Genomic DNA, 22628 nt, shown 5'->3' with positions numbered 1-22628 from the left:
TTCTTGGTTTGTTTTTATTTTTGTTATTCTTCAAAAATTTTATTAGAGAGGGAGCGTGCACATGCGTGAGAGCATGAGAGGTGAGGAGAGGCAGATGGGGAGGGAAAGCAGACTCCCCACTGAGCAGGGAACCTGATGTGGGCTCCATCCCAGGACCCTGAGATCATGACCTGAGGCAAAGGCAGACGTTTCACTGACTGAGCCACCCAGGCGCCCCCTTGGTTTGTTTTTAAATTTCTCCCCTGGACAGGTGTAAAGTATATGATGTTTCTTATGTATATTCCCATTTTTCATCTGCAAGAATAACATGGTTATTCATTATGGTGGGGGTTGCTAATGTGAGGATTCAAACATAGGCAGAAGGGAGTCCCTCTCTGTTAACCAAACCTGTCTTCTGTAGACTAAAATCTATATACCTCCCCTTTAGTAGCAGATCTTCTGTGTTTTATAGCCAAAATGTATTAATACTGCAAATGAAAAGAATTTTAAAGAAAGTGATAACGATAGCTGGTTTTGAATTGCTGACAGAAAATACTCTGCAGTAGGGAAACTTGGGTTTTACTACACAGTGAAATTATGGGATTGAAAGAACAATTATTAGTTAAAAGATGATATGAATGCCTGGAGTACTCAAGCTGGAGTTTACCTACGTAATCCTAATAGAAGTTTAACTTTAATTTATTTTAACTTGGATCCCTGGAATATTGCCATTAGAGCATGAAGATAGTGGTACGACATTATTTTACATCTTAAAACACTTTCTACTTTGCAAACTACTTTGACATTTAGTGTTGAATCATTGAAGGGAAGCATTATCCCCATTTTACAGAAACTGAATTGGCCAAAGCCAAAGACTTTTAAAACGACACAATTATAGTTACTCGGGCTGATAGTGGCCCAAAATGGCTCTCAGTTCTTTTAAATTTTTTGGCAGGTGAGTTTGTTCTGCTTCAATCAAGGCTAATGGCCTTACTCATTTTATGTGACCTTAAATGAGTAGGATTCATCTCATTATTTGAAGCAGACATGTCTTTCTATTCATTTCAACTTGAAAAAGTATAGATTATAAAAAAAATACTAAGTGTTTCTGAAGGAATCATTTGTTTTTAACTCTTCTCACAATTTCTTAACAGATATTTGGAACAAAACAGGAGCTGTTAAATTGGTCAAATGGTCTCCTGACAATAGTGTTGTAATAGTGACCTGGGAAAATGGAGGCCTTTCTTTATGGAGTGTGTTTGGAGCCCAACTGATTTGTACGCTTGGAGGAGATTTTGCGTGAGTGAATAAAGACAAGTTTTAGATAAAATAACTCCATTTATCTCCGAGAAAATACACATATACAGAAATTTTGTGTCATACAGCTACCCTTCTGCCTTATTTGATGCTTAACCCCAAAACAATTCGTAAGGTTCAGAACGAATTTGTTCAGAATGTGCTGATTCTCTAAACATCCATCCTTTTAAAACTCAGTGTTTATTCGGTAAAATGCATTTGTTTGTTGAACCCCTTAGGTACATATGATAGCATGTTAGATTCAAGGCTAAATCAGATACATTTTGCCTTCAAGTAGCTTATGATCTAATAAGAACAATAAGCCATGTACAAAAGTAACTAGTAGGAAACGGAAAATTATATTATCTTGTTGGGTTGATATCTCTGCCCACTCCTTATGCTACTCTGAACCTCAGTCCTGACAAAGTGAATACTCCTTCCCAAACTGCATGACCCTCTCAAGAAGTTACTCAGGACCTGAAAGATTATGTCTAGGTGATCTACCTAGGTATATCAACCAGCAGTCTCCTCTATTTCATGCATTATTATGTGTTTCTGTTTAAAGGAACAGAATCAATTTGAGTTTTTAAAAAACTAAAGCCAAATATTACATGTAATAGAAGACTTTTTTAAATCGAGTTTCTATTCTGTTACAGTTATAGGTCTGATGGTACCAAAAAAGATCCCCTTAAGATCAACTCTATGGTAAGTACTTTCTGTAAAATATTGGTATAGTGTGGGGTGCCTGGGTGGCTCAGTTGGTTAAGTGTCCAACTCTTGATCTCAGCTCAGGTCTCAATCTTAGGGTCTGTGCGTTGAAGCCTAGCTTTGGACTCCATGCTGGGCGTGTGGACCCTACTTAAAAAAAAAAAAGTGTGTGTGTAGATCATATATACATATATGTATACACGTATGTATACATATATATAATGTATATATTTCTATAGTGTGAGAAACTTTGATTTTTCTTCTGCCCTTTTTTTCTCTTCTTGGCCTGATAAAATTACAAAGCTGTTTTAATCTCAGCAGATTTTTGTTATACAGTTCTTGCTTTGATAAAAGTATTTTTAAAAATCAGGCTGCCCAATTTTCAGTACTTACTTGCTTTTGGTTTTGCTTGTATGTGTCTAGCACACCCCGCCATCTTTGTGAACATAGTGACTATTCAAATCAGGCCTTTGTTTTTCCAAAGCATACCTCAATTCCTTATGTGACTCACTAGCACCCACTTCTCATGGCCTCTTTTCTTTTAACATGGAGTGAACTGCTCATTGGGTGTTTTTCCTGAGGAATTTGGCATTATTTGAGCATATTTTTAAAACTTTCCATAGATACCTGTCAAGGGAATTAAAGTCACTGTTGTTAACAGTATTTTTATTTATTACATATTTTTAAGAATTTCTGTAGAAAACAGTGAGGTGTAACCCCATCTTTACATAAGAACATTTTCTTCCTGTGGCCCTTCTGTGCGCCATCTTTGTGAGATTAGTGGCTGTGAGGCTCACTCATTTACCTTCTTCCTTGCTCCACAGAGGAAGGCATTTTCTAATCTCGGGTTTCTTGAAGAATTAAAACCACCATGGCTGCCTTGAGTAGTGGTTCCTAGTCTTTCACCACCAAGGAGCCCATTTGCTGTCTAGCTCCACCTCCATATTTTAAAATAAGTTTTTGAACAAATGATTTCTATAACTACCCCTCAGTGCTTCTGAATGGCATGTAAGAACCAGTGTTATTAGCCTCACTAAGTTGATATTTTAATCACAAACTAAGAATCTAAGCATTTTAGTTAACTGTTCAACTTTTATTGTGGGAGAGCCAAACTTCTATGAAGCTTTTGAAATTTAGCAACAATTTATTTTCCCTCTACTATTTTCTTGACATTGTAGATTGGGACCTTAAAACAAAAACAAAAAACTAAAAAGCTATCATGAAATGTAGTTACAGAATATTAAAATTGGCCCTGGAGAGTTTATTTGAACCTTCTCATTTTGTAAAGGAAGAAACGTATACCCTGAGAAAACCAAGTAAATTAACCAAGGCACTGCAGCAGGATGGCAGCTTGGCTGGAGTGAAAACCTTAGTCTCGTAGCTTCCATTTGAGTGTTCTTTGCTCTGTACAAGACTGCATCTGTTTTGGGTGCTGCTTTGTCGAGTTTCAGCTGGGTCACATGGGTCTTCCTCTGCACGGAATTTCTTTGTATTTGAGAGGCAGTTAAATTAATGGAGAAGTTATAGAGAGCAGTCGGCATTTCTTAGGATTTGGGGTGAAGATTGGTATGTAGTGTGTTCACTCTTCAGGTGGAGAGCGGTGATGGTGGTTTCCACTGGAGAGGGCTACAGATTCTCATAGTTTCTCCAATCTTTAGAAGTCATTGGTAATGCTATCGTTGGTTGTTTCAGGATTTGAATACTTGAAGCTAGGAAAGGATAACAAACTTCATTGACCTGATTTTTCTTCCCCTTCTCCAAGAGCTGGGGTGCAGAAGGCTATCACCTATGGGTAGTCAGTGGATTTGGTGCTCACAACACTGGAATTGAGTCCGACTCCAAGAGTATAGTTAAACAGCCTGGCATTCTGTTGTTTCAGTTTATCAAGAGTGTACTCACTGTAAACCCTTGTATGGTAAGTGTTTTAAATTACAACTGTTTATTTTTAGTGGCCTTCATAGTAGACTATCAGATTCTTCTCCTAAAATTGGTGAATTATCTTCTTTTGTATATTTTTTGTGATTCTTGTGTTTCTTTTTAATAATTTACACCAAAATTTTACTTCTCAGCAGCTTTTGTTTTTTGTTGTTTTTTTTTAATAGGATCACAAGCAATTTGAGGGAAAGCAGCATTTACAGATTTACTTGAATAACTTAATTTAGTCTCTTTTTAAAGATAATTTCCCAAAGTGTGTTCCACAAGGCACTACTTAGAAGAATCAGTAGCATATACACAGAATAAGGAAAAGTTCTGTTGTCATGTGAAAGTTCTATTTCATCAAATGAAATAAAGAAATTAAAGCTGCAGATTTCTTTATTATAGGACTCCGGGGTCTTTAATATGCTAATGTACATCATAAAAATCCAGGAATTGGTATACGAAAAACAGTGTTCCCAGCCTTATTTAACTATGAATTTTTAAGGAATGCTTTGAAGAAAATATGACTAGAAACCTGCTTTGGGAAACACTGCCCCAGATTGTAATATAAACTCCTCGTGTTTTATCAATCTGAAAGAACATATTAATATCCTGTATTGTTAATATATAATAATGGTGTTACATGTTAGAAGCGTATGCCTTAATATCTGCCATCAGTGGGCTTTTAAATATTCGGAACCAGTTTCTAATTAACATTTACAGTTACAATACATTGAGAAAGAATATGACAGTAGCCTGGATCTGAGACTTCTTGACTGTAGTTGAAGAATAAGGATCCCCAGAAAAACAAGAGTAGAGTAATTCTTCCTCCCCTCCCCCATCCCAAATTATAATTTAAAGGCAAATTTTATGATTTTTATGTCAAGACCACATTTGGACTACCATGGAAAGATGAGGGGCTGAGGTGCTCTTCTGCTTGATGGAATAGTCAGTGAATAATATGCCCACAGTTGAGAATACTGGCCTTCTAACTGAGAGCCAGGGCATCATCACTAAGAGGAGAAATTGTCTTATTAATCTAAATACCCTCAGAGCCTGGCACAGTGCTTGGCACTAACCAAGCATTTATGCAAGTGAGTATTGAATTGTTCTGAACCAGGACCACAGACTGGGGCTACTCTTCCTCCTCCCTGTGGTTTAAAAGATCCTTAGCATCCAGTATCCCTGTCCACAGTCCTCCCCTTCTTGCCATGTGGTGGGCACACGGTGAACACACACACACACCCAAACTGTTTGACCAGATATGTCTTCTTGCCACCATTTGTGAGGTATTTTATGTGAAACTCATTTGTAAACTGTAGATAATGAGTAGTTCTGTTCAGTTTTCAGATGGAAAATCTCTCATAGCATTGCCATTTTGGAGTAATAATGAAAAGATACTCTTGTAGTCGTTGTAAACTGGGTCACATTTTGGCATCTATGATAAAACAGACTTTAACAAAAATTTGGTTTGCCCTGGGAAGTAATCATTAAACTGTTGCCTCTTCCCTCTAAATATAACAGTGCACGAGATCATTATGTAGTCTTGTCGTCTGTGAGTAAAAGCGACGTTGAGATACATGGTGCATTTCCTATGATAAAACTAAATCAAGGTATTACTGGTTTTCCGTTACCTGATATCAGGTTGTTTTATTTGCTTTCCTCCTTTGCCCTCTGCTTCCTTTCTCCCCCGTCTAGAGTAACCAGGAGCAAGTGCTGCTTCAGGGGGAGGATCGACTGTACCTGAACTGTGGTGAGGCCTCCCAGACCCAGAGTGCCAGGAGTCCCTCAGCACACTCTGAGCATAAGGCTCGTGGGGGCAAGAGCCCCTTTGCAGACAGCAGCTTGGAGTCTCAGGGTTTAAGCACTTTGCTTGGGCACCGGCACTGGCATGTGGTACAGGTAAGTCTTCAGTGACTGGACCGCTGGCCTCGTCCTGGGGAGACAGCGCCTGCAGCGGAGGTTTACGTATTTCTTCTGTTGCTTTAGAAAACTTAGAAACTTTTTAACCTTTTTGACTGTCACCTCTCTCTTCTGCTTTTCTGTCTTCTTGTCTTCTTCCTTTCTTGCCACTGACGTAGCACGGATCCCCACCTGCTTTAAGCCCACGAGTCCAAAAACTGCAAGTTTATGCTTTGCCCTCTGAATGAGCACAACTTTATACTACTTTCGTTCCCCCCACCCCCCTTTTGGTATAAATTCAGCTCTGTGGATTTGCATAGGCAAAAGTGTCGTGATTTCATGGAAAGTGACAGTGTTGATTAGGACCCTGGGCAGCTGACCTTGTAGTCCTAATGGGTACATGTTGAGCTTAACTGCCTGACTTCAAACCCAAATTGCAGACTTGCGGTCACACTCTAGAACCTTATTATTAATAATTTTATTATTACATAAATCTTATTCCAAATCACTTATTCTGGTATAACTTTTAAATTAGCAGTTTCTTTTAATAATTCTGATAAATTGGCATTTAACGTGGAAATCAATTCTGAATTTTGATACCAAATAAAATTAATTTGGGTAAATCAATAAATTGAAGTTTCTTGAAAGAAACTTTCATACACAGTTGTAGAAGTCCTGAGTGTCTTCCTTACCCCGCTGATACCAAAGTGTCTTAGGTACATCAGAGCCTGCTCTTGCATTGGTTTCTTTTCATTGGGTTCTCTTTCCACAATTCTTGAGCCCCCTTCTCCATTCTGTGCTGTTACTTGATGAGCTCGTTCAGCTCCCATGTTACTTTCAGTTGACTTTGAGTGGAGATGATGAGAGACATGAGTGGTCAGTATATGAAACGTTGAAGGAGGAGTGTCTCCTGCACTGACATGTGGTGTACACGCAAAGAAAATGTATCTAACTGACATTAATAAGCTCATAAACTCAGTGTGCATACCATTTGATAAGTAGTAACAGTTATGAAATAAAACTGCATCGGCTGCCTCCTTGACTAAAATTTTCCACTGCTCCCTTCTCTCCTATAGCCATTCCTCTGCTATTTTCATTTCCCCATACTTTGAACTATTCACTCTACACTGACCTAGCGTCAATGCCAGTTCTGCCTAGCCAGGTCTGTGTTGCCAGAGAGCCAAGTAGAGCAGAGGATCAAAGAAGGTAGGTCTGGAACTCAAAAATCCATCAGGCAATAACAAAAATCTAATTTCCTTCCAGCTCAAAAACTCCATGATTCTGTGATTCTTAGCCACCTCTGAAGTATCCCATATTAGTAGCGTATCACACTGATTTTAGCACTTTAGACAAAATAGATATGAGCACGATTCTTTTGTGATTTTGTTCTTTAGATATCGAAACTATTCAGAAAGATGAACTTGACTCTAGCTTTACCAATTTTTTTATTTTTATTTTTTTATTTAAAACTCATAAAAACCATGTCAGAGCTGTATTCCCCAAAACAATTAAGTTATAATAGACTCATAGAATTTTTGGAGCTGGAAGGACCGTAGAGATCATGTAGTCCAACTGGATTTGTTACATTGAGGAAACAGGCTCAGAGAAGTTAGGCGACTGCCAAGGTCACGTAGCAGAGCAGCGTCCTGCTTAAGCAGTGACAGACTTATCCTTGCCGTAAGTAAAGTAACTGTCTAACCTGTTGTAAGACCTGTAGGTATTAAATGTTGAATCATGTAATGTACTGTTGACCTTGAGCTAAGACCTAGAATGTGCCTCTTGAAATAGGCAGCATTTCATTACAATTTGCCCTATACTTTGTTTGCTGGCAGTCTAGCCAAATGCGTCAGTGCAGCATCATGGGAGTGGTTTGGTTTGGTGGTTTACAGTGTCCATATATGCTAATGCTTTACCTTCTGGGCTTTTTAACCATTAGTAATGATTCCCTAAAGAAAAATGGGTGCCTGTTTAATTTCTCCTTCAGCATATGCTCTTGTCTGGGATAAATGCCCACATCCTCCATCAAAGTGACTTTGTTTATGCAATTTATATTTTGTATTCTTACACAGCTTAGAGTTCATCAAATGAGCTCCAACTAATTCTGCTTCTCTGTTCCTCATCTGGACAACTGGATTTTTCGTTTGTTTAGACCTTCTACCTTACACCTGTTAGTTTCCTGATCAGAAGATTCTATGTTAAATATGTTTTTTTTTTTTCTTTAACTTAAAACACATACATACTTGTCAGCAGCAGGGTTGGTAGCTGCTGGTAGAAATGGTGCTTTTCGTGTGTGTGTTTAAATTTAGTTTTCCTAGCTACAGATTTTAAAAACTTTGAGAGTAGTTTGTTGACAAATGGAGCACAAATAATGTGAAATTAAAACAAAGCCCTCATGGTTTTAGGGTGTATTCCTTCTTGGACTGCCGTTTATTTTAGCACTCAGTACTTTGCATGATATAAACATTTATTTCTGAAGGGTGCATGAATCATTATCATCCACTGTTCTGAAATGTTGGTTTTATAGTTAACCTGGCTATTTGGAAAAAATAAGCTTCACAAAATATGCTAAGGATGTCAACAGAGGATTTTAAAGGCTCTTTCATTTATAAATGATTTGTAGTCCTTCTGAGGGGTCTCAGATGTATCAGGTGTGGTATTCAGCACAGATCAGATGTTGCTAGGAGGATGGCTCTCACAGTCTTACCCGTGACAGACAAAAGCAGTCTAGGTAGGAGACAGGGTTTTAGCAAAATGACTTTAAGGTGGCGGGGGGAGGGGGAAGGTAGATTGAGGTTTTTTGAAAGACTGAGGAATCCTAAGATGTTAAAAATGGAGATTCTGTACCTTAGCACTCAGGCTCCCAGTGGTGTGGCATGGCGTGGCATGGTGTGTTGTGGCGTAGTGTGGCGTGGCGTGACTTTTATGCCCTGAGTATGCAATCCTGGCCTGACTTCTTCATGATTCATTAGCTTCCGCTTGCCTTACTTCTGCCATTTCCTGTTCTCAGTGTTAGGGGTAGAGCTCAAAGCTCAGGTGACGCATAGATCAATAAATGTGACCTACTAGAGAAAATGAAAATTTCATTTTCACTTTTCATTTCATAGCATCTTCAGACACACAACTGCATCAGAAGTAAAGCTTCATTTTAAACTTGAGCTTTGAAAATAAACCATTTGTAGTTTGTGGCACCTCCTACGTTTTTAGAGGTTAAAAGAATAAAGTTTTTTTCTCCTACAGATACTCATTAGAGTGTGGACCATATGATAAAATTTTACCTTGGTGCCCATGGTTAGAAACCCTTCAAGTTGGAATCCATGTTGGCAGTGAGATCCCAGCTCACACTTCACCCACCCCACGTTTCATAAATACTTAGGAAACACCAGGGTTCAAGGGAAGTGGTTCTTTTTAATGTTCTAGACGGCTGGCTCAGTTATACTCCAGGGACATCCTTCTTCAGGTGACTGTTTTGATCTTCTTCATCCAAACACAGGCTCGCACAAAACTACTTGGAACTCTTCTGTCACCACCTGATCATTGCCTCAGATTACCATGCCCCTGAACTGACATCTCCCGTCATAGGGAACTTTATTAACTGGCCTGTGTGGTGCAGCGAATCTGTTAAGATATGAGTTAAGCCTTTTTCAAGCATATATCAATATATTGTTACCCTTAATTCTGCAAGGTGGGCTTTCACAAACTGGCACTGGAGTTGAGAACTTCTAACAACAGAACCAAAAGCTGTTAATTTACTTAGATTTTAGGTTGACTTACTAGATAATAACAGTTTCATGAGTAAATTTCATCAAGGTTAATACAGATATTTTCAGTGTATTTTTACTTGATTTTTGTTTGGTCTTCACAATACACAAAGAATCTTATTGGATTGATTGCATTGTACTACCTTTTTAATTTGGCTTTTTTTTTTTTAAATATGTAATACTTGGAGTACAGTGAAAATGAATTTGGATAAATTGAGGTTCTTTTATTCCAGGAACAGAAAACTCTTTCCCTTGTTCTATCTATCGTTCTGTTAAGTTTCACACCACACTCACCACATGCTCATGAAAACTGCTTCATCAGGAGGCTAGTGGAGAGGTCAGTCTCAGTAAAGCTAGAATTTTCTTCATCTACATTGATAGTCTTATGGAAGAATCTTTTAGGCTTAAAATTCTTGTTAGAGTGATAAAAAGACACCATGTACAGAGATGTAAGACAGACGACATGGGAGGAAGGTATATTTCCGCTTACATTGCAGATTAAGAGTTAATATCTGTAAATCAAAGTTCTTACAGATTAGGTTGAATAGCCCAATAAAAAATAGTAGCTTAGACACACACTTACATGTATATGGATGTTTAGAGAGAGAATAAAGACTAACCAGTGGTTATCCCTGGAGCAATGATAGAATAGAATTTCATTTTGTACTTTGTACATTTTTATATTGTTTAAATTTTATAAGCAGTATTTTGCTATTTTAGTCAGAAGACATAAAAGTAATAAAAATACCTCCATTAAAGCAAATCAAAACTCTTGCTGAGGCTCTCAAACTCTTTATTTCCACAATTCTTGCTTGCCCTCATGGCTGGTTCTCAAAGTCTTTTGTCAGTCTGTATTTATTGCTTGTTCAGTATTTAAACAAAAACAGTGTAGAGAAAAAGCAGTGTGGGAAAGCCTCATGTCTAGCCACTCATAATGAAATGGTCAAGACAGGAGATGTGAAATATGGGCTGGTATTTCAACGGTAAATTCCAAGTACTCTGCTAGTAATACCCCCTATTCGGGAACACTTTAAACACTGTGCAGGAAAATGAATCTCATACTGTGACATTAATGCTTTAAGTGCTTTAAGTTTAAATACGTTTCAGAAGTCTTACCAAACTGATGTATTATTTTCTGTAGATTTCCAACACCTATCTAGAGAGCAATTGGCCTATACGGGTGAGTTATTTGTTATTTTGTTGGTGTTAACTTTATTTGGATAGTGTTTGCTGCAAGAGGCATTTTGGGAATTGAGCCTTTTTCAGTGGGTACATTGATAATAGTAAAATTTTAATACTTGATCCCTTGTACATTGTTAGCATATTAACATCTATGATTTGGTGAAATGTAACTTGTATATAAATACTCAGATTTTTTGATCTAGCAATTTACATTTAATTCACTTAGCAAACATTTATTAATAGTCTATTTGCCTGACACAACAATGCTAAACTCTTTATACTTAATATAAGTATATACGTTTGCAAGGAAGAGTTCTTAATTTTTTTTTAAAATTAGTTTTCAGCTATTGATAAGCTTGGACAGAATATTGCTGTGGTTGGCAAGTTTGGTTTTGCACATTACTCTTTACTCACCAAAAAATGGAAACTTTTTGGAAACATTACCCAGGTTAGTCTTTTTGAAATTAAAAACTATTTCTCAGAGTATAAGAGAACTACCATATGCAATAACTCTAAAGTAAGCCACTATTTAGTTATTAAAAAATAATACCAAATATTAAAAAATGATGGTGGATTACATCTAAGGATCAGTTCTGATGAAGTACTTGATATTCGATAAAGGATTTTGTATTGAGATGGTTGGTTTGTTTTTAATTTGAGGATTTACTCTTCCATTCCATGTTGAGTTCATCAGATGTGGTCAAAATAAATTTCCACTGAATTTGAGATCATCTGCTTCTTTGTGTGTGATGTGAAGATGTGGGTAGCATCTCCATTAATAGTCTTATGGAAGAATCTTGTAGATTGGATTTGCAAGAATCAAATAGGAAAAGACGAGGACTGACATGTAGTAGGTGCCTGCCGGGCACTTCAAGGGGCTCACTGACCTTCATGACTCAGAGAGGGCACTGTTATTACTGTTTTATACAAGAGAAACTAGGATTCAGAGTCAAGCAGCTGATAAATGGTGAAGCCAGATTTTAAACCAAAGTCTGTTGAATAAGGGAATAATGATGCTACATGGTGTACCCAGTTATTTACAGAAATGTTTGTTTTTCCAAAATAGGATATGAATCATGATTAATAAAGGCCCAGAGTATTAATTGGGGGAATAGAGAGTAGAGCAGAAATAATTTGAGCTCTCATTGTTTGCTTAGGAATATTTTATAAGGGTATTACTTCTTGTAGTTTCTGGCAGCATATAAATAAAGGTAAATATGTTTTTTTTAAATATCTTTTAAGGAGCAAAATATGATTGTGACAGGTGGCTTAGCCTGGTGGAATGATTTTATTGTCCTGGCATGTTATAACATAAGTGACCGTCAAGAAGAGGTAAGGCTTGTTTTCTCTCAGAGATAACAGATCTTTATATTTTAAAGATATTAAGCACTATCTGGTTTAGTATAAATACGGTTTATGGAAAATGAACAAACATTTTATTTTTTTAATTAAGAATTTGGCATTTGGTTGTGTTTTTTTTTTTTTTTTTAACCTAAATGAGACTTTCTTATCTGGTTACTACTTTAAAAAAAATTTTTTTTTAAAGGGATAATCAGAACTTCTGAGATAACTTTTTCTAAGGATTTTATCTGTTAGACATTCTCTGTGAGGTTTATAAATAATAAAAGTTGTTCAAAGAAGAGAAGTTCCTAAGGATGGCTGCCCTTAGAGATTTATTAATTTATTGATTTGTATGTTTATGTTTTTAGAAAGTGCTGGTCTACTTTCATCAGGTCTGGATATGCAGGTCTTCAGAAGGAGTACCTCATAATAGTACATTCCCAGTTTTAATCGCTTCATCTTTTGGTTATTTGTAGAATGAGCCTACCCTGTGAAATTATTGGTAATGCTCAGATTAAAACTTCTGTTACTTGAAAAGAAGTCAGTAGATAAAAAACAGCGTGTCTAAAGTATTTAGTTGTCTGACGTGTAGGTGTCTTGTTTTTACAGTTTTATTTCTTTGTTCTTCAGCTCAGAGTCTACTTGCGAACATCAAACCTGGACAATGCCTTTGCTCACATCACCAAAGCACAAGCAGAAACATTACTGCTTAGTGTCTTCCGGGACATGGTGATAGTATTTAGAGCAGACTGTTCAATCTGCCTGTACAGTATTGAAAGAAAGTCTGATGGGTAAGTGCATAGCATGCGACAAGTCACTTTTTCCTTCTGTATATTGTGCTTCCTCTGTCGTTTTTATTTTCTTAAAAGTTATTCTAATTTTATGTTTAGTTTCCTTTGTTTTAGAAGTGAAAAAGTAAATTTTGTATTTAGTGATGTTCATGTAGTTATTTTTTAGCTACCTAAGTAAATAGCTTGCACTAACTTCTTCAGCTGCTCTTACTGGATTTGTTTGAAAAAAAAAAATCTGGTTTGGGATGGGGTAACTCAGGTACTAGTTTTTTTCACAACCTTGAAAACAAGTGATTACTAACTATCCTAATGTTCTGGACACTTGGGGAAATTTGAAGGTGGTCACTGGCCTAAGGCCTTGGGAAGTGTGTCCTTAGCAGACTCACTTGATTCCCGCTGAGCCAGGTGGCTGCCGTCTGCGGGGGCAGGGCTGACAGCCCCTGGTGCTGTGGTGGGCTGCCTGCACCCTCTGGGGCCTCTGGCTGGCTTGCAGCATCTAGACCACACCTTCTGAGTTGTATTTTGCTCTTGCAGCATGCGTGTGTGTGTTTGTTTTTAATAGCCACGGAGTGTGTATTTGCTGGAATAGCTTAGTGATTAAGAAATACTGTAAAGATGAAATTAAGGAGTTTTTACTAGCCTCTCATAGAAGCCATATCCTTTCTCAACCAACCAAACTTTTCCTATTTTTTCCTTCCTAGTTTCCTTTCATAGTTTTCCTAGTTTTTTTCTTCCCTTCTACATTGTATTCCTTTTCTTTCTCCCTTATTTCCATTTGTATTCTTCAGCTATCTCAACATTACCAGTCTACTGCCTGAAGGGTACTTGAGGGGAGGGAATGATCGGTAGAAGGCATTTGGATCCTCCAAAAGCATGAAATCTAATACTATTAGTAGTGGAAAAGAAAGGAAAACAAACTTGTTAGCGTTGATGTTGAGGTGTGTGGGTATCTTTCTCTCTCTTTTTTTTTTTTGCAGTCCAAATACTACTGCTGGTATTCAGGTTCTTCAAGAAGTGTCCATGTCACGCTACATTCCTCACCCTTTCCTGGTGGTATCTGTCACTCTCACTTCAGTGAGCACAGAGAATGGAATCACCCTGAAAATGCCACAGCAGGTACCATTCCGTTATCAGAGCTCTTTAGAGCTTCATCTCAGTTTTTAGCATTTTACGTTGGTACCGGGAACTATTTATTTGTTCAGCAAATAAGTATCAAGTGTCTAAAATGTGCTTTGCATGAAGATGCTGGGGCAAACTAAACAAACTTGGCTTCTGCTCAGACAAAGAAATACTTACATGCATAATTAATTATAATTGTGTGTACCAGAAAGTCATATAGGTCATTCCGAGAGTATAGAACGAAAACCTGGAATAGTCTAAACAGTCAGAGATTTTTGTACCATTTAAGTTACAGCCTGAAGACAGACAGTGGTTACCTAAGTAAAGAGTGGGAATCTCAGATCAATGGGAACAGTAGTGCAGAAGCCGTCAGTAAGAGAGAGAAATGACACATTCAGGGAACCAGAAGAACTTCAGAGTGACTGGGCTTTATCGTAAAGTCTAAAGTGTTTTAAGCTGGGTATTCCTAGATATATCTAGCCAATCTATAAGGGGGGAAATGAACCAGAGTTGGACAAAACTGGATGTAGGGAGGGTAACTGGGAGGCCACTGTAATGATCTGAATGAAGGGTGTTAGTGACCTAAACTTGGCAGTGAAAAAGAAGGAAAGAAGTGGAATACTGAATATAAAATAGAGAGAACTCCATTATTAGTCAACTATAAGGAAAGAAAATAATGCTGTAGTTTCTGGTTAAACCCACGAAGTTGTGTAACTTCTTATTCCAAGGCTCCTTGCGTTACATGGATGGTTTCCAAATTTCGTGTCAGTGTGGAACCCGTTTTCAAAGGATAACTATGTAGGCTTATAACTATGTAGATTTGTCATCTCTGTCTTCCCAATCTTTTACTTCCTGTTAAGGCACTTCCATTCATCTCCTTCAAAATCTAGATCCCATTTCCTCTGCAAACTATATTTCATGGTAGCCAGAGAGTCATAGATGATAAGGGAAAGTTCTGTTTTACAGAAGAATTGTAGCTAAAAGATGTGGAAGGAAGGTTAAGAATTACAGAATCACCATTTTGTAGCCCCTAAGAAAAGTGATTCAGATAGTGATCATGATTGGATGAAGCCGTCAGATGAAAGGTTGGTGGGGAACTTCACAATGAGGGGATCAGGTGGCCATATCTAAGCCTTATTAATCAACATTAGCATTACTACAAGTAGGAGAACCAGGTGTCGCATGCTTCCTGGGGTGATGCATCCTAGAGTTCACATGAGGAATTACTGCCCAAAACAGTGAACCTGAATTAAATCAAGCTTCTAGAGTCAAGTTTCATTCCTAGGAAATATAGGGGTAGAGGTTTAGTTTACCACCACTTAGAACATTCTGTAGGACAGCTATAAGTCAATAATGTGGCAGTGGGGACGGGGGGATGTAAGGGGAGACTCTTCTAAATAATTCTTTAGAGCCATAACAACCAAATGCAGTGCTTAAGTTCATTTGTATCCTGATTCAAACTGCCTATAAAAAGACACTATTAAAGCAATTAGAGATGCTCAGTATGCACTGAGAGGTGACATTAAGGAATAATTGTAGATTTTATTAGATGTGTTACTGGCATTGTGATTATATAAGCAAATACCCATGTACTTCAGAGTTGCATAGTATAGGGGTAAGACAGCATGATATCTTCCTTTAAAATACTTTGGTGTAGAGGCACCTGGCTTGCTCAGTTGGTGGAGCAGGTAACTCTTGATCTCAGGGTTGTGAGTTCAAGCCCCACAATGGGTGTAGAGATTACTTAAAAAATAAAATCTTTAAGAAAAATAATAAAATACTTTAGCCAAATAAATGAAAAAAGGATAGATGGAGCAAATGTGGCAAAATCTTGAATAATTGTGAATTTGGATGATGGAAATATGGGGTTTCATTGTACAATTCTCTATACTTTGAGGTTTTCTCGCTCACATTTGAAGTTTTCATATTAGGGAAAATAAAAGGACTCCTTGTATACCCCAGATACAGAAGACAGTCAATGGCACCAGTAGTACTGGATACCCCATTTTAAGAGGGCCTTTCCAACAGACACATGAAAAATGTTCAACATCACTCGACATCAGGGAAGTGCAAATCAAAACTACAGTGAGATATCCCCTCACACCTGTCAGAATGGCTAAAACAAAAAACACAAGAAACAACAAGTGTTGGCAAAGATGTGGAGAAAAAGGAACCCTCTTGGAATGTTGGTGGGAATGCAAACTGGTGCAGCTACTGTGGAAGACAGGATGGAGGTTACTCAAACTTAAAAATAGAACTACCCTATGATCCAGTAATCACACTACTGGATATTTACCCCCCAAAATACAAAAACCCTAATTCAGAGGGATACATGCACCCCTGTATTTATTGCAGCATTATTTACAATAGCCAAATTATGGAAGCAGCCCAAGTGTCTATTGATAGATGAATGGATAAAGATGATGTGGTATATATACACTATGGAATATTACTCAACTATAAAAGGGGCACCTGGATGGCTCAGTCAGTTAAGCTTCTGCCTTTCAGCTCAGGTCATAATCCCGGGGTCCCGGGATCCAGTCCCACGTCAGGCTCCCTGCTCAGCAGGAGTTGGCTTCTTCTCCGTCTGCCCCTCCCCACTCTCATGCTCACTTGCGCTCCCTCTCTCAAATCAATAAAATCTTTAAAAATAAATAAAAAGAGTGAAATCTTGTCATTTGCAATGACATGGATGAATCTAGAGAGCGTAATGCTAAGTGAAATAAGTCAGAGAAAGACAAATACCTTGTGATTTCACTCATGTGGAATTTAAGAAACAAAACAAATGAGCAAAGGAAGAAGACAAACCAATAAACAGACTCTTAACTGTAGAGAACAACTGATGGTTACCAGAGGGGAGGTGGGTGGGTGGGGGATGGATGAAATACATGATGGGGATTAAGGAATGCACTTGTGATGAGCACTGGTGTTGTATGGAAATGTCGAATCACTGTATTATACACCACCTGAAACTAATATAACACTGCATGTTAAGTATACTGGAATTTAAAAAGTTAAAAAAAGAGGGCCTGTCACAAAGAGGAGAGATCTAATGTGGGAAAGAGCAGATTAAGAAGTAAGTTGACTGTGAAGAGTGACAGTTTGACTTCTTCCTTGCCAATTTGGATGCCTTTTATTTCTTTTTGTTGTCTGATTGCTGAGGCTAGGACTTCCATAATACTCAATGTAGAAAACCCGAAAAGACTCCACCAGAATATTGCTAGAACTGATACAGGAATTCAGCAAATTCAGGATATAAAATCATTGTAGAGAAATCTGCTGCATTTCTCTACACCAAAAATGAAGAAGCATAAAGAGAATTCAAGGAATCAGTCCCATTTACAGTAGCACCCAAAATCATGAGATACCTAGGAATACCTAATCAAAGAGGTGAAAGATGTGTATGCTGAAAACTGTAGAACACTTATGTAAGAAAGTAAAGAAGACACAAAGAAATGGACAAACATTCCATGCTCTTGGATTGGAAGAACAAATATTATTAAAACGTCTATACTACCCAAAGCCATCTACACATTCATTGCAAGCCCTATCAAATCAACACCAGCATTTTTCACAGAGCTGGAACGAACAGTTCCAAAATTTTTGTGGAACCAGAAAAGACTCCAAATAGCCAAAGTAATGTTCAAAAAGAAAAGCAAAGTGGAAGGCATCACAATTCTGGACTTCAAGCTATATTACAAAGCTGTAATCATTAAGAAGTGTGGTACTGGCATAAAAACAGACACATAGATCAGTGGAACAGAACAGAAAACTCAGAAGTGGACCCTCAACTGTATGGTCAACTAATCTTTGACAGAGCAGGACAGAATATTCAATGGAAAAACGACAGTCTCTTCAACAAATGATGCTGGGAAAATTGGACAGCCACATGCAGAAGAATGAAACTGAACCACTTTCTCACACCATACACAAGAATAAGCTCAAAATGGATGAAAGACCTAAATGTGAAACCATCAAAATCCTAGAGGAGAAAGCAGGCAGCAACTTCTTGCTAGACCCGTCTCTGGAGGCAAGGGAAGCGAAAGCAAAAATGAACTATTGGGACCTCATTAAGATAAAAAGCTTCTGCACAGCGAAGGAAACAGTCAGCAAACTAAAAGGCAACCTACGGAGTGGGAGAAGATATTTGCAAATGACATATCGGATAAAGAGTTAGTATCCAAAATCTATAAAGAACTTACCCAACTCAGTACCCGAAAAACAAATAATCCAGTTAAGAAGTGGGCAGGAGATATGAATAGACACTTTTCCAAAGAAGACATCCAGATGGCTAACGTGTCTACATGAAAAGATGCTCAACGTCACTCATCATCACGGAAATACAAATCAAAACTAAAGTGAGATACCACCTCACTCCAGTCAGAATGGCTAAAATTAACAACACAGGATACAACAGATGTTGGCAACGATGCGGAGAAAGGGGAACCCTCTTACTCTGTTGGTGGGAATGCAAACTGGTGCAGCCACTCTGGAAAACAGTATGGAGGTTCCTCAAAAAGTTAAAAATAGACGTAGCAAATGCACTACTATGACCCAGTAATTGCACTACTAGGTTTTTATCCAAAGGATACAAACACAGATTCGAAGGAGCATGTGTACCCCAGTGTTTATAGCAGCATTATCAACAATAGCCAAAATATGGAAAGAGCCCAAATGTCCATTGACTGATGAATGGATAAAGAAGAGGGTGTGTGTGTGTGTGTGTGTGTGTGTGTGTGTGAGTGAGTGAGTGAGTGAGTGATGAAGTATTACTCGGCCATCAAAACAGTGAAATCTTACCATTTGCAGTGACGTGGATAGAACTAGAGGTGGTTATGCTAAGCAAAGTAAGTCAGAGAAAGACAAATATGATTTCACTCATGTGGAATTTAAGAAAACAGATGAACACAGGGGAAGGGTAGGAAAAATAAAATAAAAACAGGGAGGCAAACCATAGGAGACTCTTAAATGTAGAGAACAAACTGAGGGTGGGTGGGGGGATGGGGTAATTGGGTGATAGACATTAAGGACGACACTTCTTATGAGCACTGGGTGTTACATGTAAGTGATGAATCCCTAAATTCTACTCCTGAAACCAATATTACACTATACGTTAACTAGCTTGAATTTAAACTTAAAAAAAAAAAGTAAGTTGAAATGTAATAGGAAGTAGATTGATTACATCTTGCACAGAGGGAAGAAGCAAGGCAGGTCTTGATTTCATATTAAAGATTAAAAAAAAAAAAACCCTCACAGTGAAAATTGTTTATCAGTAAGATGGCCTCCCTCATGAGACTGGGCTCCTTGTCTCTGAAACTCATAATAAGAATCATCTGCTAGGGGGCGCCTGGGTGGCTCAGTCGTTAAGCGTCTACCTTCGGCTCAGGTCATGATCCCAGGGTCCTGGGATCAAGCCCCGCATCGGGCTCCCTGCTCCGCGGGAAGCCTGTTTCTCCCTCTCCCACTCCCCCTGCTTGTGTTCCCTCTCTCACTGTGTGTCTCTCTGTCAAATAAATAAAGAAAATCTTTAAAAAAAAAAAAAAAAAAAAAGAATCATCTGCTAGGGATATTTTTAGGGTAAGAGAAGGCATGTTTGATTCTTTCAAATTTAGCATTTGGGGGATACAGGTAGTCCCTGCTTTAATGTTAAGTTTCTGGAAACTCATTAAAATTGCTGGAAAGTGCCGTTGCCCTCCCGTTCTTCATGCTGCAATAGTGGTGGAAGGTGTTGAATGCATGAATACAGCTGAAGGAAAGAGAAGTGGGTTTGTTTGTGTAGTAAGATCACGTCAACTGTAGTGAAGTTCACCATTTTCACCCTTCCCAGTAGTCAGTATGAGCATGAGTCCTACTGCGGTGACCTGCAGTAGTTACTCCGAAGGTCTTTGAAAAGTGTTGTGGAGTCTCTGTGCCAGTCTGCTGGCTCTCTGTTCTCTTGGTTTGCGTGTTCGTTTTTTCTCTGTCCTCTGCCATCCAGCTCTTAGAGTTGTGCACACCGTATCATTTCCATTTTTCCTTCTCCTTCCTTGAAGTTATATGTGGCTTCTCATGTGTTGTGGGAAAGGCATTTTTATTATTTTTCTCTTTTTTGTAATTAACATCAGTTATTACACTTATACCTACCTGGATATGGCCTAAGGCCAAAATGAATGACAAAATCCACGAATCTTCTGGACCCTCTTGCCAGTTCTTATCCACAGTCCCGGTAGTGTCTGGAAGGCAGGACAAGAGAGTGTTTTGTGTAACTGTCTTGCAAATAGAGTATGTAGGGTGGCTGCTCTCTTGCTGACTGGACCCTAAATAATAATGGCAGCTTAAATTCAACCTGCCGGAAAGCCCCAGGCTGGGACACTATCCCACAGCTTCTGAATAATCATCCTTTCCTTCCTAAAATTCTTCCTTTCCTGGTTTATATGACACTGTGCTCTCCTGGTGCCCTGCTTGCCTTCAGCCCTGCATACATTGCTTCAGAAAGCGCATCTGACTCCTTCAGTTTACCAGCCTCACTTTGATTCTGGTATGTTCGTCTGTACTTCAGTCATTTCTCACAACATTTTTATTTGCAAGTCTTAAGATTCTTTCAAATTTAATGACCAATGAAATGAAACTGCTTAGTTTTCCCTTCCTTAACTTCTGTTTGTAACTTCTACCAGTGGTAACCTCACCTTCTCTAGCACCCACCTAGGTGCAGTACCCTGAAATCATCTGCAGTTCAGTTCTCTTTTCATGCCTTTCACGCCTAGGACATCAGTCAGTTTTTTGTTTTTGTTTTTGTACATCCAAATGCTCTTCTTCTTTACAAGTGGAAAAGGCTTCATATCTGAGATTTGCTTTAGAAAAATCCTTTTCAACTTTCAGCCAGGTGAGAGGGTTTAATGAGGAGTCATGTTAAGCTCTCTACATGAGGATTTGACTGAAATTTTCCATGATGAAAGGACAGACTATTTCATTCATTCCTGAAGTCAACACCTGTGATGTCTGTCTCTCCTGAGTAAGCCATCCTGAATAACTCAGGATTTTTTTTTTCATTTTTTTTTTTATTATGTTATGTTACTCACCATACATTACATCATTGGGTTTTGATGTAGTGTTCCATGATTCATTGTTTGAGTATAACACCCAGTTCTCCATGCAGTACGTGCCCTCTTTAATACCCATCACCAGGCTAACTCATCCTCCCACCCCCCTCCCCTCAGTTTGTTTTTCAGAGTCCATAGTCCCTCATGGTTCATCTCCCCTTCCAATTCCCTCCCCTTCATTCTTCCCCTCCTGCTATCTTCTTCTTCTTCTTTTTTTTAACATATAATGTATTATTTGCTTCAGAGGTACAGATCTGTGATTCAGCAGTCTTGCATACTTCACAGCGCTCACCGTAGCACATACCCTCCCCAGTGTCTTATCACCCAGCCACCCCATCCCTCCGACCCCCCACCACTCCAGCAACCCGAAGTTTGTTCCCTGAGCCTAAGAATTCCTCATATCAATGAGGTCATATGATACATGTCTTTTTCTGATTGACTTATTTTGCTCAGCATAACCCCCTCCAGTTCCATCCACGTCGTTGCAAATGGCAAGATTTCATTCTTTTTGATGGCTGCATAATATTCCATTGTGTACATATACCACATCTTCTTTATCCATTCATCTGTCGATGGACATATTAGCTCTTTCCATAGTTTGGCTATTGTGGACACTGCTGCTATAAACATCGGGGTGCACGTACCCCTTTGGATCCCTATATTTGTATCATTGGGGTAAATACCCAGTAGTGCAGTTGCTGGATCATATGGTAGCTCTATTTTCAACTTTTTGAAGAACCTCCATACTGTTTTCCAGAGTGGCTGCACTAGCTTGCATTCCCACCAACAGTGTAGGAGGGTTCCCCTTTCTCTGCATCGCCGCCAACATCTGTTGTTTCCTGACTTGTTAATTTTAGCCATTCTGATTGGTGTGAGGTGATATCTCATTGAGGTTTTGATTTTGATTTCCCTCATGCTGAGTGATGTTGAGCACTTTTTCATGTGTATGTTGGCTGTTTGGATGTCTTCTATGGAAAAAATGTCTGTTCATGTGTTCTGCCCATTTCTTGATTGGATTCTTTGTTCTTTGGGTGTTGAGTTTGATAAGTTCTTTATAGATTTTGGATACTAGCCCTTTATCTGATATGTCATTTGCAAATATCTTCTCCCATTCTGTCGGTTGTCTTTTGGTTTTGTTGACTGTTTCTTTTGCTGTGCAAAAGCTTTTTATCTTGATGAGGTCCCAATAGTTCATTTTTGCCCTTGCTTCCCTTGCCTTTGGCGATGTTTCTAGGAAGAAGTTGCTGCGGCTGAGGTTGAAGAGGTTGCTGCTTGTGTTCTCCTTTAGGATGTTGATGGACTCCTGTCTCACATTTAGGTCTTTCAACCATTTGGAGTCTATTTTTGTGTGTGGTGTAAGGAAATGGTCCAGTTTCATTCTTCTGCATGTGGCTGTCCAATTTTCCCAACACCATTTGTTGAAGAGACTGTCTTTTTTCCATTGGACATTCTTTCCTGCTTTGTCGAAGATTAGTTGACCATAGAGTTGAGGGTCCATTTCTGGGCTCTCAATTCTGTTCCATTGATCTATGTGTCTTGTTTTTGTGCCAGTACCA

The 22628-nt window shown here is 38.5% G+C and overlaps 1 protein-coding gene across 5 annotated transcripts in view; it reads left to right on the top strand.

Annotated features, from left to right (window-relative positions):
* The window catches only part of RIC1 (RIC1 partner of RAB6A GEF complex), a 347665-nt gene that overhangs the window by 307459 nt on the left and 17578 nt on the right, over positions 1 to 22628 (top strand). For 4 of the 5 annotated variants that reach the window (XM_078061221.1, XM_078061220.1, XM_036084159.2 and 1 more), the window contains 9 exons: positions 1134 to 1278; positions 1932 to 1980; positions 3746 to 3898; positions 5599 to 5802; positions 10702 to 10740; positions 11080 to 11190; positions 11985 to 12074; positions 12714 to 12874; positions 13852 to 13990. In XM_078061221.1, the coding sequence (XP_077917347.1) occupies positions 1134 to 1278; positions 1932 to 1980; positions 3746 to 3898; positions 5599 to 5802; positions 10702 to 10740; positions 11080 to 11190; positions 11985 to 12074; positions 12714 to 12874; positions 13852 to 13990 (1091 nt within the window). The remainder of the gene's footprint in view (positions 1 to 1133; positions 1279 to 1931; positions 1981 to 3745; positions 3899 to 5598; positions 5803 to 10701; positions 10741 to 11079; positions 11191 to 11984; positions 12075 to 12713; positions 12875 to 13851; positions 13991 to 22628) is intronic. The other variant, XM_078061219.1, reaches the window with a different exon arrangement.

This window comes from Halichoerus grypus, chromosome 14, assembly GCF_964656455.1.
Source record: "Halichoerus grypus chromosome 14, mHalGry1.hap1.1, whole genome shotgun sequence".
In the NCBI taxonomy this organism is placed as follows: domain Eukaryota; kingdom Metazoa; phylum Chordata; class Mammalia; order Carnivora; family Phocidae; genus Halichoerus; species Halichoerus grypus.
This window is presented reverse-complemented; position numbering and strand designations above follow the sequence as displayed.